The sequence below is a fragment of the Trachemys scripta genome, chromosome 11 (assembly GCF_013100865.1).
Source record: "Trachemys scripta elegans isolate TJP31775 chromosome 11, CAS_Tse_1.0, whole genome shotgun sequence".
In the NCBI taxonomy this organism is placed as follows: Eukaryota; Metazoa; Chordata; order Testudines; family Emydidae; genus Trachemys; species Trachemys scripta.
In genome coordinates this window covers 25,549,714-25,564,732 of record NC_048308.1, presented here as the reverse complement: position 1 = coordinate 25,564,732, position 15,019 = coordinate 25,549,714, and the positions used below count along the sequence as shown (strand labels likewise).

Below are 15,019 nucleotides of genomic sequence, written 5' to 3'. Positions count from 1 at the left end.
GCCCCCAAAACTTCAGCTGAAATGGTGTCAGGGGTGAGAGAAAAAGAGTGGATAATGTAGAAAAACAATTAGTTGGGAAATCTATGGTAACAGTGAATCCTTCGGTTTAGTTCAAACAAGTTCATGGAGGACAGGTCCATTAATGGCTATTAGCCAATAAGGTCAGAGATGCAACCCCATGCTCTGAGTGTCCCTAGCATCTGTTTGCCAGAAGCTGGGAGTGGATGACAGGTGATGGATCACTTGATGATTACCTGTTCTGTTCATTACCTCTGAAGCACCTGGCATTGGACACTGTCGAAACACAGGATTTTGTACTAGATGGACCATTGGTCTCACCCAGTATGTCCGTTCTTATGTTCTTAGTTTCACTGACTCCTTGTAATCTAGAAAACAATTGTCTATAATTTAAGTACAGTTTTCTAATTTATTTCCCAATATTCTTTATTAAGAAAAGTTACATAAAGCAGAAGTTATAAAAGTCAGAAGGATAAGATAAAAAGCGACTGTGGCTGCTGGCTATCCCAAATATAGTATGATAGCTGTAACTTATTGGACAAAACAGGTATCTCAAGTGGTATTTGTATTTAATAACTCTATATTCCAACTGCATTTTCTGTGATGTTGATCTGTCTGTTCACATAATGCCAAATTTTCCAGACAAGAAGTTTGTGTTTCCTTGGGAAGTTGCATTTTTCTCATCATTAGGTTTTGAAGGTGGGTCTACAGCAACATATTTAATTTGAAAACCACCTGCGGTCACTGAGGCATCTGACAAGAACTTTAAGGTCATGAGATTTCCTAGGGCAAGAGAGAGGGGAAAAAAGTTATTTCTTTGCTATTGAATAAAAAGTGCTGCTTTGGAATTTTTCTCTTCACTCCTCCCTCCCCAAGAGCTATTGAAGTATTTCCCCCCAAATCTTGGAGCTAAATCCTAAGATCCTTACTCACTTCTTATTCAGACAACATTGAAATCAATATTGGTGAATCTCATTGAAAACTAAGCAAGGATCTCAAGATTCACCCCCAATATCAACAAGAGTTTTGCTCAAGTAAATACTGAGTAAGACCTTCAGGAGTTGGATCAGCATTGCTTATTATGGGCAGGGCCAGTTTAATATAAGCAAGGGACACCCTTAAATTAGATATGATAAATAAGCACATTGGCCCAAATCCTCAAATTATTTAGGAAGAGGAGGCGCTAGGTGGGGGTTGGGGGAAGGGGTGGAATGGGGGTGGAGTCTGGAGCAGACCAGGGGTCGAGCACCCCCTGGGAACTGAGGAAGTTGGTGTCTATGTTAAAAACCCAAAGATACAATGTATTCCCCAATGCCAGAGACATTTTTAGACATATTCTCTCTAATACGAGTCTTGCAATCCTGACTCCCGAGTAATGGGAATACTTATTGACTCAATATTATGTATGTGGGTAGGGCTTGTAGGACTAGGCTGTTGATACAGACATGCTATGTAAACTCCCAAATCAGTGAAGTCACTTTGATGTAAAAGGGAATTTTGCCTGAGTAAAGCCTACAGGATTGGTCCCTAATTCTTTGTTAAACTAGACTTCTCCAGGATGTCTCTTCCTTTACACTTATTTTTAAGCAAAAAAGTGTTGACTAAAGTGTATGCTAGAAGGTTTGCATGGTGGCTTATGACATTTTAGCCATGCAATGGGCATTTAATCTTTGAATATCTGATCCCCTGGCCTAGTAGGCTGATATTTTTGTCTATGAGCAGTACATACAATATTACCTGTGCTGATGATATCATCTGGAAGTTCATCTCCACAGTACCTGAAAAAAGATTGTAAATGGTTCATGACTAAATGTGTAAATATGCAATAACATACATGCCACAATGATACCTTAACAGAGAAGGATGGAGTCCCCCTTTCTGTTATGGTCCATAGTTCTAAGTTGTTCTTTGGGGTCTATTCTAACATACAATTATATCATTGGCTTACATACTTTTATCTGCACTATTTCACAAATGCGAGTGAGGAAGGAGAGAAGAAAGAGGATGCAGGAAGCAAAATTTGCAATAATTGAAGAAAGTAAATGAAATAAAAGAAGGCAAAGAGCTATTCATTTTCATAAGGAACAATGACCTGAAGCTGAGGGAGGACAACCTTAGGCTAGACATCAGGAAAATGTATTAAAGGGGACTTGTCAAGGGAAAAAGAAAAAGGGGATTGTATAATTTCTTTGCTTCTTGATGGTGTACAAAGGAGGCATGAAAAGCAGTGAGAATTTTAAGGGTGTTTTTTTTCATTAGAAATTCAGATGTTCTAAGATGGAAAACTATGATTGCGGGGGAACCAGTGACAACATCACAAGAGCAAAGAGAGTAAAAAAATTGAGCAAGTAAGCGGGAAAGCAATGTTTCAGATTGTCAGTCTGTTTAAAACTCCTTGGGTTACTGGGTCATTTTTGTTTTGTTTTTGTTAATATTTATTTCGCTTCAGTAAAGAATAACATTTTGGGTTAAATCTATTTTTGCTAATAACTCATCCCCCCTCCCACATCCCTTCAATTAAGGTGTTAGAGCAAACACTAATTGTGCTCTGAGACTTCCAAGAGCTCTTCCACCAAAGCCAGGGATGGATGAACATACTTGTCTTTTTAGGGTAACAATAAGCAGTTGTTGAGAAAATCTTGCAGGCTTTCTTTATATTTCATAAAGAAGCAAAAAAGGGCAAAACCCTAATTTTAAAAAAATCTTTGCAGATTGCCTTTGCTAGTAGTGCCAGAGGAGATGGTTTAGGCAACATCATTGCGTATATTCAAGAACATATTAGATGCAGGAGTGATGTAGGAAGCACTTCTGTAAATGCAACTTGGTCAACGTGGTCTTTTTCTGAGCGTACTGTCAATGAAATATTATATCTTGAACATTTTAACTATATAGCTTGAAATATATGTATAAAGATGTGGAAATTATTTTTACCTGCCCACAAAGCCAGTGATATCATCATAGCTATCATAGACTTCTAAGAAATCAGCCATGCAAGCAGTGTCATCTTCAACATCAAAATCCAGGAACTGTAGATGAATCCGTTGTCCGTACTTTAGTCTAATGTGCCAGTAGCATATTAGTTTATTTTCATACTCATTTGGGTAGCCTGGTGACTTAAAGATGTGCTTTGCATCTGTGAAGATTCCACCACATTCTTTTGCTAAGAGAAAAATAAAAATAGATTTTAAATGTGACTAAAAATAGACTTTGATTTGTCATGCCTTTTTGTCTATTAGCTCTTCTGACTGAATCTTACACAGAACCAACCCAGTATAACAGCAGCAAGACTCTTGAGTGCTGTTCATATATTCTATAACCCCATCATTCTGAACTAGTACCCATGGTAGCACACATATAGAGAATATAGTATATATGGAGTTGATATGTTGGCAACTAGGGGCCTAATCCAAAGTCTATTGAAGACAATGGAAGTGCTCTCATTGACTTCAATAGGCTTCAGATCAGATGCTAGGTGCTTTGTATAAAGAAAATTGGGATATCAAGCTAAGTCCATCTATAGGTCTCACAACTGCACTTATAAATCACCCCACTTCCAACCTGGTCTCTCTTCCTTCAAGTCCTTCCTTAAAATATTTCCCATCCAAAATATCTACAAACTCTAGCCCTCATCCCCATTCAGTTAGACTGCTTTTTTGTTGTTGTGTCCTATTCCCCCTTCCATTGGGCTTTATCATTCAGGATGTTGAGCGCCTGTTCCCATTAGCTTCAGTGGAAGTTGAGGACTCTCAACAGCTCAAGCCTGGAGGACCAAGCACTCGGAGCTGGTCTACACTACCGCTTAAGTCGATGTAACTTACATCTTCTCAGGGGTGTGAAAAGGACACCCCCGAGCGACATAAATTACGTCAACTTAAGTGCTGTCCATGCTGGCGTTATGTCAATGGGAGATGCTCTCCCGCCAACATAGCTTTTCCGCGTCTCGCAAAGGTGGAGTAATTATATTGACAGGAGAGTGCTCTCCCGTTGGCATAGTGTGTCTTCACCAGATGTGGTGCAGCTGCACCAATGTAGCCTCTAATGTAGACTTGCCCTCAGTTTGTACATTGTCTATTTTGATTGTAAACTCTTCAGCACAGGTACTTGGTCAGGAAGGACTTGCATCTCAAACACAAGTTGTTGCACAATGTACTGCCAACATTGTTAATATTTCCGCAGGCCTTAATTCAAATAGAGACAACTTAGCGTCCTCTCCTCGGGATGCTGCCCTTTCCCCATGAAGACAGGCAAATCTTCTCAAATCTGAACAATATTCTCCATCAAGTATTAAGAAATTTATTCACAATGGGAGGGACCCAAATCAGCCTCTAAGTGTAAACAGCTCTGGTTAATCATGCTGTCAACCGCCCAAAGAATGTATTTGGAAAATAGCTAACTGGCATCTCTTTGTGTGTTTATCTGGGGAGGTACTTGAGAGCTGACATGCAGGAAAAAAAGCAATTGCAGTCAGAGACATATTTTCCTTCAAGATTGTGTATTTATAACAAAAGACTAAGATCATCAAACAGTCAGAAACACCCTAGTTTGGATTTCAAACTCAATTTTATGATTTGTGTTAAGTAGGAGGTCAGCCAGATGATCAGAATGGTCTCTTCTGGCCTTAAAATCTATAGGCCAGAACCTCAGCTGGTGTAAATCAACTCCACTGAAGTTAATCTTCTGATCACTGGGGAACTGATATTGTCCCTGCACCTTGTCATAGTACTGCTGGGCATCCATGTTAATGATACATACACATTCTTCAAATCCTTACATGTAAATCAACATGCCCATCCTTATTTTTAATCTGCTTTTAAGTATAGCTAAACTTCCTTCCACTGTGCCAGACAATTAAAGGGGACGCTTATTAAAGGGATAATCACAACTCAAATTTGGGCCAAACTGTAGCAGTAACAAGCTTTTACAAATAGAAGACAAATTGAACATTTTCCTCTGGATTTTTTTTCCCATACTCCCATGAAAATTGTCATTTTAAACCAAAAAAATACTCCTCTGCAGTGTGTGCAACCACAAAATAAAACTGATTTAATTGATTTTAGTTTGTACAAGCTGAGATAATGTTAGCCATCTAAATAAAAGTAGCTGCTAATCACCCATGGCCTAATAATAAATTTAGGCACATAAATGTACATACCCAAATTGGAAAATTTTGACGTATCTCATAGAACTGGAAGGGACCTCCAAAGGTCATTGAGTCCAGCCCCCTGCTTTCACTAGCAGGACCAAGTACTGATTTTTGCCCCAGATCCCTAAGTGGCTCCCTCAAGGATTGAACTCACAACCCTGGGTTTAGCAGGCCAATGCTCAAACCAAACATTAGTCATATTACTGATTCACTAGCTAGCAGTCGGTCTATTATTAACCTTAAAAAATTATTTTACTTAGTAAAAGGCATGTAATTAAGCAACACTGGATTTTTTTAAACACACCATGAAGGTTGTAGCAATAGACATCCCATCTCTCACTTCTGTTGAGGCGAATCCCATAATCAACAATGCCAGTTTTTCCAAAGCCACAGCTGGCTCCAGCTTTCACTATGGGATAACCAACTCTGCCCTTAGCCATCCAACCAGCAGCACACACATGGAAACCTGTGACAGAAGAAAAGTATCATGGCTGTTTTGAAAACTCACTTTAAGCAAGAAACATTATAAAAATTATTGCCTCATTCAAACTAACAACATTTTTTCTTATTGCCAAAATCTAGTTTATGTAATGCAAATCCAATCATAGTACTGGGGCAATTGCTGTCTTTTGCATGGAGAATTTTGAATGCAGAGTATAAAGTCATTTGTTGTCCTCCACAATAAATTTTTTTCTCAATGAAAAATAAAAATCAGATGCAGATGGACCGTAAAGCTTCCTCACCCTAGAAATTACATTACCAACCATTGTATTCAAATTAGATGTCAGATTAGTCATGTAAATATAATACATTGATTGCTTTGTTTCCTTTTTAGTTCCTAATCCTACAACCTCACTCAGTCATTACTCATGTGAATAAGGGTTTTCAGGACTGGGCTCTTCGGGTGGATAAAAAGGTATATACATAGCATAAGCTAAGGCAAACAGAAATGCTTATTGAATTAAAAAACAACTTGTTAACACAATGTTATGGCTGAGAGTTTAAAAACAATAATCAAAAAATTCAAAATTATTCACTGCTTAGTACAAAACAGCTCTTTCATAAGCTTACCAAATTTTCAAAGTAAAAAACCAGAACACTTTTGTGGTGGCTTTCAGGTTGTGAAATAGTCACAAACGACAACAAAAAATTATTAATGTTTGCTTGTGCCTATTGCCAGGTTTTGATTCAACAGTGATACTTACATATTCCTCACAATGGAGGATTTTTCCCATTAACTTAATGTTCTGAATGAGTTGATCATGAAACACTGAACAAAAGTTTTAACATTCACTCGGAGCAAGATAACACCGGCAGTGGGGTCTGCACTCATTCAACATTTCATTCCAAACACTTGTCATCACACTGAACACTCTTTCTGCTGGACTATTTGTTCTCAGTATATATGTAGCAAATTTAGCAAGATGTCTTGGATAAACACTATAAAAAACAAGTGTTTTAATTGATTAAATGAAAATTTTAGAAGAAGACATTCTAAAAGAAGTTCCTGAGGCACTGATCCTTTTTTTAAGAAAATGCAGTGAAGGGGAATGTTCAGAGCTTCTATCTCCAATAGCAGCCCCTTCGTGTAAAGTTAGTGGTGAGGTGATTGAGAGTGAGGCTGCTGCTCTCAAGCTCAAGGAATAGGCTGCTCCATCGTGCTCCACTCTAGGGCTCCGTCCCATACAAAGCACAAAGAGTCACTCTAGCACTGCAAGCAGCCGCTACAACTATCTGCAGAACAAGTCACATAGCAGCCTCTAGCAATCAAGGGGGAAACTGCATACAGTTCAAGCAAAATTCCTGAGCTGCCTGTGTTTTCTAGCAAGATTGCAAGAGCCACCCCCAAATTCATGACACTCGCAATAACACAGGTGTTGGCAACATTGAATGTGTGATGTCAGATCCAAGTGACTGCACATTGAAATGCACATTTTCTTTCATACCTATTTTTCTTGCTGCCTCCAGCTGCTGGTATGTGGCTAGTTGTCCTCCTTCATATTCACACACTGCTTTAGCTTCTGCATAGGTGAGCTGATATTTTCCAGCCCGTGCCTCCCTGTGGTACACTCCAGCTGCTCGCTCTGTGGGATCAAAGCAGAGTTTTAGTATTTCGTAGGAATACAGAATATATCCCAACTGGCCTCCCTTCCTGGATGATATCAGACCTCATTGCTGCCAACAGTTGATCAGGAACTGCAGCTTGGGCTATTGCCCAGGTGAGAACATAAACAAGATATTCAACTGAACTTGATGTTATTTAGAAAGCTTCAGGAAATTTGTGTCCCTCCCAACACAGGGGTATTTTAGAGTCCTGCAGGAGGGGGGCTTTTTGAACCACAGTGAATCAACATACTTCTGAAATGATTCCCAGAACTACTACTTAGAAAGCAAAAAGAACAGGAGTACTTGTGGCGCCTTAGAGACTATCAAATTTACTTAGAAAGCAGCAGCTCTAGCAATGATAAACTCTTGTCAGAAACACTGAGTGTGAGATATACCACTTACGCTAAGAGGTGATCTTTCCTGACTGGTATCACAATATACTTTTGGATATAATTGTGACAGATATGGCAATGTCCAGCCATGTCCTAGACAAACCGAACAGACTTAAGTTAAACTTTATTGAATTAAATTTAAGTATTTTAGGAGTTCATTCTATGAAAAAGGCAAATATTTATGTGTTATTGTATGAAACTTTTTAAAGGGGAGACATGACTAATGTAAATGCTGGGAAGTGTTATGAGCTGCAAAGGACTCTTTTGAACAATATGCCAGACAAGACTGAGCTTTTTCAGGAAGTTTCCTAGGAAGGAGTGGAAGTACTTGTGACACACACACACACACACACACACACACACACACACACACACACACACACACAGAGAACATGAAACAATAGGTGTTACCATACACACTATAAGGAGAGTGATCAGTTAAGGTGAGCTATTATCAGCAGGAGAGAAAAAAAGAACTGTTTGTAGTGGTAATGAAAATGGTCCATTTCCAGCAATTGACAAGAAGATGTGAGGAACTGTAGGAGGGAGAAATAAGCATGGGGAAATAGTTTTACGTTGTGTAATGGCCCATCCACTTCCAGTCTTTATTCAAGCCTAATTTAATGGTGTCCAATTTGCAAATTAATTCCAATTCAGCAGTCTCTTGTTGGAGTGGATGGGCCATTACACAATGTAAAACTATTTCCCCATGCTTATTTCCTCCTCCCCTCGCCCATACAGTTCCTCACATCTTCTTGTCAATTGCTGGAAATGGACCATTTTCATTACCACTACAAACAGTTCTTTTTTTCTCTCCTGCTGATAGTAACTCACCTTAGCTGATCACTCTCCTTATAATGACAGGTTTCAGAGTAGCAGCCGTGTTAGTCTGTATTCGCAAAAAGAAGAACAGGAGTACTTGTGGCACCTTAGAGACTAACAAATTTATTAGAGCATAAGCTTTCGTGGACTACAGCCCACTTCTTCGGATGCATCCGAAGAAGTGGGCTGTAGTCCACGAAAATCCGAAGAAGTGGGCTGTAGTCCACGAAAGCTTATGCTCTAATAAATTTGTTAGTCTCTAAGGTGCCACAAGTACTCCTGTTCTCCTTATAATGTGTATGGTAACACCCATTATTTCATGTTCTCTGTGTATGTATGTATATGTATACTTCCTACTGTATTTTCCACTGCATGCATCTGATGAAGTGGGCTGTAGCCCACGAAAGCTTATGCTCAAATACATTGGGTAGTCTCTAAGGTGCCACAAGTACTCCTGTTCTTTTTGCAGATACAGATTAACATGGCTGCTACTCTGAAACCTAGGAAGGAGTGTTTCCCCTCCTTGGGAAAGCAAATTTCTCCTTTTGGACCAAACCTTTTTGAAGCTACACCTTGAGGTGAAACCATTGTCTGGCTGATCTCTGCAGATCAAAGACTCAGACAGTATAAAGGAGTGAGGATACATGATAGATATACATATATGCACACACACGCTTATTGAGGCACCATCGTGTCTCTATAGTTAAGGCTGAATCAGGTTCTACTTGTACATACAAACACGTCTGATGCAGTTTATACATCCCAAGTGAGTGGTTTAATGCTGGCACTAGAGAGCAGGAAGCACTCCTGCTGGAGCTGATTACAGCCACTATAAAGGCTATCCTCTGCAGAGGGAGAGGGCTGGCTGAGAAAAATAGATTCTCCCTGGGTGCCTAACTCAGAACTCTTCCTTGACAGTAGTAAAGGGTTCTAAACAGTCCAAAGGCCTGCTTAGTGTAGAACTCTTTATGCTTGCCTCTGGAGCGCTCTTAAAGGGTTGCTACTGGCTAGGCAACAGCCTGCCCTGTAAGAATCCTCTGTAGCATATGTAATCATTTCCCTCTGTATTTGAGGCATTGTATACTGGGACCATTCTCGCTGGGATTCCTCCATCCACCACTGCCCTTTGGACTGTACCACAGCATGTTGAGCTAACAATGTATAGTTAGTTCTTCCACCGCTGGCCCTCTATAGCTCTCCCTGGAATCCAGGGATGGAGGATGCTGCTGCTGCAAAGGTTGTCCTTCCCCCAAACCCACTTCCATAGCAGCAGGTGAGATCTGAATGTAAGAGGTCCTCTGTGCACAAGGTTAAGGACTGCTAGATTTGACCCAATGAAGTTCCACTAAAATGAGTGACAGAATGGAGTAAATTGAAATTGAAAGGGAAGCAGAAGATGTAAATTTTTAACTTTGTTATAAGTGGTCAGTTTAAAGAAATACAGTAATACATTAGTGTACATTAAAGTTTCACATTATGTCCTTATATTAGGTATGAAGAAGAAAAAGGAAGCCAGGAGCAGACACTTCTCTTCTGCCCAGGAATCTAGCATTTTTGCTGCTAATCCACAAACCTTAATGGCCAGTTTTGTTCTCTCCTCAGACCAAATACAGCGGTCCTTACTGAGGCAACACTCCACTTTGATTTCAGTGATATTTAGTGTGCGAATAAGGACAAAATAAAATATAGAATATTAGGGAACAGAGATCTTATTATAACTTTCTGTTGGACTTCAGTGCTTTTTAGTGAAGCCAGAAAATGTGACAGATAAAAAGAATTTTTAGTTTCACAGATTTATTCCCCCCCTCCAAAAAAAAAAACAACCACCACAGCTAGATAAGACCGTGAAATATGTACACATGGGCTCTTATTCTGGGCTGTGTTCTGGTCCCTTTATGCCACTCCAGCAGGGAAATGGGGCTATCAAGCATCCTGATCCCCCCACCCACTTACTTCCCCCTCCTTACGCTGCACCTTGGTGATGGCCTGCTGGGGTATGTGTGACTGGAGTGCTCTGTATTTCACTATGCTGGGTTGTTGATAGTCTCTTGGAATCTGTTGCATCCAGTGTGGAAGTTACAGCAGTCCCCGTGATTGCTCTAGCCAAATTGGCCCCCAGTAGCCCTATAGTCCTTGAGGTGCAAGGGTGGCATGAAGTCCCAGTATGTGCTTCAGGACTGGAGCAGCTCAGAATCAGTGTCTTGGTGTTTCAGATTTGAGTTTTGCAGAACCACTCACTACCCATATTTCCTCTAAAGCCACAACCTACTAGTTCACTGGCCCTTGATAGTTTATTCTGTTAATCAGTTTCACAAATTCATCTAATGTTTAATCTCCATAGTTTCAGCTTACTGATCCTTGCCCTAGGAATGGATTTTAGTTGCACGCCTTAATTCATTTGTAAACACTTTCTGCTGAGCTGAGCAAAAGTATGTTCTCTATTTACACATTTCCTTGTAAATATAACAAGCAAAAGGATCAAATACTTTAGTGCTTGCTGAGGTTCTGCGTTTACTTGTGTTTTTTTTTTCCTTTGGGTTGAATCAACTTGCTCATGAAGAACTTACTTTAAAATGAAAAAAATATACTTCTGTAGTTTATTTTCTTCTCCCCATTATCTGAAGCTGATTAGAACAAAGTATTACTCCCCTCCTTCCCCCAGGTTCAAAACGCAGTCCTGTATAACACAATAAAAATGTTTGTGCAAAGCTACTCTGATATTTTTATTAGTTTTACAATAACTGCTTTTGGAACATGCCAGAATGCTCAGTCAAATAAATAAGATGTTAGTATAAAGCTAATATATTCAGCTGCACTAAGTATCCATGTTTAGTGAATTTGAACACAATACATTGGGTAGCATAGAAATAAGATGAATGGAATGTACATTTCTAGACTGTCCTGATATCAAGATATGATAGTTCTGTGTCATTGCTATGGTGCATTATTTTACTGAAAAAAACTTCTCATTCTGTTTTGGATATTGTTTTGCCAGAAGAGAGGAAGCAAAGGAAAGTGCAAATGTGACTATGCCCTATTTTACAGATGCTTCAATTTATCTCAGTAGGATTGGTTCCTTTCTTTCCTGTATATATTATGGCCTAATTAAATCAGCACTGGGTTGTTTTTTCCTACAGTCAATACGAGATGGGACTGTGGTTACTTATTGCTCACATTACAGCTGAAACATTTTTATGCTGATTGTATAAAAATGTGTGTGTGGTGTAACTTTGCCAAACTTCTCTTCATTTGTAATTCAGTTCACTGAATTATGTTTTAGTTGCACCAGTAACGATATTTTTGTTGCAATAATTAAACTATAGGGTGTAGGTGGAGACCCGCCATTTAGTGCAGTGGTCTGGAGCTGTGACATCAGGCCATTTGGGTAAAATATTTGAAAGTTATGGTCTGAGGCATTGTATGGATTCTCCTTTTTGGTAAATGAATGATCCATTGTGTTTCTTTCATCTTTACTATCATTATAAATCCTTTTATTGCAAGTGGTGCTGAAACCAATATTTTTGGTTCAATACTGGGAAGCATAGTAATCCATGTTGTCCTGATTCAGTCCACCTTGCTTCTTTCTTTTAAAGAGAGAGGAAGCAAAACTAGGAAGTGAATAAAGTACTCCATTTCCACTCACTCCATACAAAAGGCAGCTGCTGAGATCATTATTGTTATAATTACTTAACATTTATATTGTGGAAGCGCATAAAGGTCACAACCAAGTTGGGCCCAGTTGTGCTAGGTGCTGTACAAACATATGATAAATGACAGTCCTTGACTCAAGAGCTTCCTTGCCTATTGCTCTGACCATATCATTTGCCTATTGGCTCTCCCATATCAAGTCCAAGCTTTTTGTCCTCACCCTAAAGGCTCTTCACAGCCATCTGAGCCTACTTACCCTGGTATCATATCATGTCACCTCTCCACCACTGGTCAGCCAGCAATGCCAGCCTTGACTGCTTCTCACACAAATGTCTGCTAAGTTGCCCCTTAGGCATAGTACACCCTCCTTTTGGTGACCATAAAAACACTACTCTCTCCTCCTTCATAGCCCTCCTTCTCTGTGATATCTCAAATCCTTTTTTTAACTACTTCCCCTCCCCACCAAGTCCTGCACATAGCCGCTCTTTCTTAAATGTATTTGTATAGAAAAGATGAGAGAGAGAGAGAGAGAGAGAGACAGAGAGAACGAATGATGTTTCCCTTCCCCCACCCATACTTCATATATCACTTGTCGTTTAGTTTTCAAGATTTTTAGGGAAGGGACTAAATTTACCTGTGTGTTTGTTTGGCACCTAATAAAGTGGCCCAGATCTTAAATCTGGCCACTATGCAATCACTAATAATAACAACAAATTAAACTAGCTAGAAATCTTTTAAGAGATGCATAATGTACTGCAAAAGATAAAATAGTGTATAACAATTACTCCATAAATCAGCCATTTCAGACACACATTTGCTTGGTTGTTCTTTATGTTAATGTGTTTTGTATTACCATTCTTTCCATTGCATTTGAAAATGTATAATTGTCAGAAGCCCTTTTACCTACATATCAAAGAGACTCCTGCCACAGTATTTGTACATGCTTCATTCTTTCATACTTATTCCTCACAGCTGCTTAATGATGCCATCAAACCATAACAAAAAACAATACACACTTTCCAAGAATTTTTACTGGAAATTTAGGAAGTATTATATCTGTGGAGAGAGCTTGGCATTCTTTAGTTTCACATGTAGGACACCATGTATTGGTGTTATGTTCATGCAAAAACTAGTGTGCTCCTTTTACAGCTCTTTCCTTTTACACTTTCATATTTTTCCTTCATTAAAAGAATTGTCATTTAATACTCAGTTTTTATTTCAGCTCATGCTTTCAGATATGACATTCAACTTACATAATTAATGGATTCTTTTCCTGAGTAGCCTTTAGTTAGAAAATAAGTGTGAAAACATTAAGAAAATTAGGCAAAATTGTAGTAATTACTCAGGTAAAATTCCTATTGATTTCAATGCAAGGTTTTGCCCTTATTGATGTATGGTACATTTTTATATCATTTTAAAGAACTGTGGTTCTTTCTGCAGCAAAGTGAATGAATGAAAATGAAATTAATGAATGCATTTTTTTCTTACCTAACCAAATAGAGTTATGCAGTACTCCATTCTTGACTCCCCAACTTTGAGCCTCGTTCCACAGCAAGACAAAAAAGAAAATTAACACGATCATTTCTTCTGTCTGAGCTATTAGCTTGTAAATGCTCTCTGTTAAAACACTCAGGGTAACCTCTGCTAGCAGCTGCCTAAATTCTGTTGGCACATCTGGTAACCTGATCTTAAATAGTGCGTTTCCCTGTGAGGTCAGCAAGCCTGCTCCAATTGAACTTTCTGTAGTATTGTTACAGATTTAAATGTGATGTCTGAGTTGGTTGGTCTGACTCACTTTATGGCTCCCTTGCTGATGTGTCTATTCAACGTATCCATAACTACCAAAGCACATGTGAAAACTTTTGTGCTCCAAAATTTGTTCTTTTCTTTAGCATTCACGGTTTTCAAATATATTCCTGCCTGTGCTAAAACTAAGTAGCAAATCTAACAGTGGATGATGATTCTACTCACACAATACATTATTCATTGTCGTTTAAACATTCTAAAGGTCTGGTCTGGTGGAATTTCTCAGGGATCTGACTGGTAAAAAGTAGTACTACAGCTAATGCTTTGCCTTAGATATTTAGACTAAATAACCCCACATAATATGTTTAACTGAAGGTAAACCAGGACCTCCTTCAGGGTCAGCATAAAACTAGAAGTGTCAAAAAGTAATGCTTTTGATTCAGACATTACTATGCATCCGAAGAAGTGGGCTGTAGTCCACGAAAGCTTATGCTCTAATAAATTTGTTAGTCTCTAAGGTGCCACAAGTACTCCTGTTCTTCTTTTTGCGGATACAGACTAACACGGCTGCTACTCTGAAACCTTGATTCAGACAGTGAGGAATGAAGCTCTCCTAACCACACCTTAGAATCTGATTCATGGCATGATAGCTGTCTGCCTGTCTTCCCTACTGGCTGCAGGGGGAGTGCTGCATAAGCAACTGCTCCTTGTGAGCAGGACTATGTTGTAATAAAAAGGGGAAAAAATGATAGTGTGGAAAAATTTCTGCTACCCTGCCCAGTAGTCTTGAAGAGCCTAAGGTGGAGTCCAGTCTCCTTTGGTGGCACAAGAGACTTTTGCATATTGTTTTGATAACACCCTTGAGTCTAGAGTCAGAAGTTACAGCTAAAGATGTGTTAATTTGCCATGACCTCAGAAGTTAATGAAAACCAGCAATGACAAGAAAAGAGTCAAGAACTAACTTCACACTCAGGCTGGTTTTTGGCATAAATCTCTGTTACATTAAGGAAGAAAAGATTCTTAAATGCCATTGAATCCTCATCAGCTGGCACAGAGGGGTTAATACACATCATATTACAAACATACATGCAGGGGTGCTGGAACAATTTTTATAGTGGAGGTGCTAATGATGGAAACCATATAT

The 15,019-nt window shown here is 39.1% G+C and overlaps 1 protein-coding gene across 1 annotated transcript; it reads right to left on the bottom strand.

The window, feature by feature from the left end:
* Nucleotides 1-244: 244 nt before the first annotated feature.
* On the bottom strand, nt 245-13,812 carry TNFAIP6 (TNF alpha induced protein 6). Its single transcript, XM_034786364.1, has 6 exons — nt 13,618-13,812; nt 7,108-7,245; nt 5,466-5,627; nt 2,950-3,178; nt 1,756-1,796; nt 245-801 (listed from the first exon to the last, which is right to left on the bottom strand). The coding sequence occupies exons 1-6, from the start codon at nt 13,709-13,711 to the stop codon at nt 638-640; spliced, it is 828 nt and encodes a 275-aa protein (XP_034642255.1). The 5' UTR covers nt 13,712-13,812; the 3' UTR covers nt 245-637.
* Nucleotides 13,813-15,019: the final 1,207 nt, after the last annotated feature.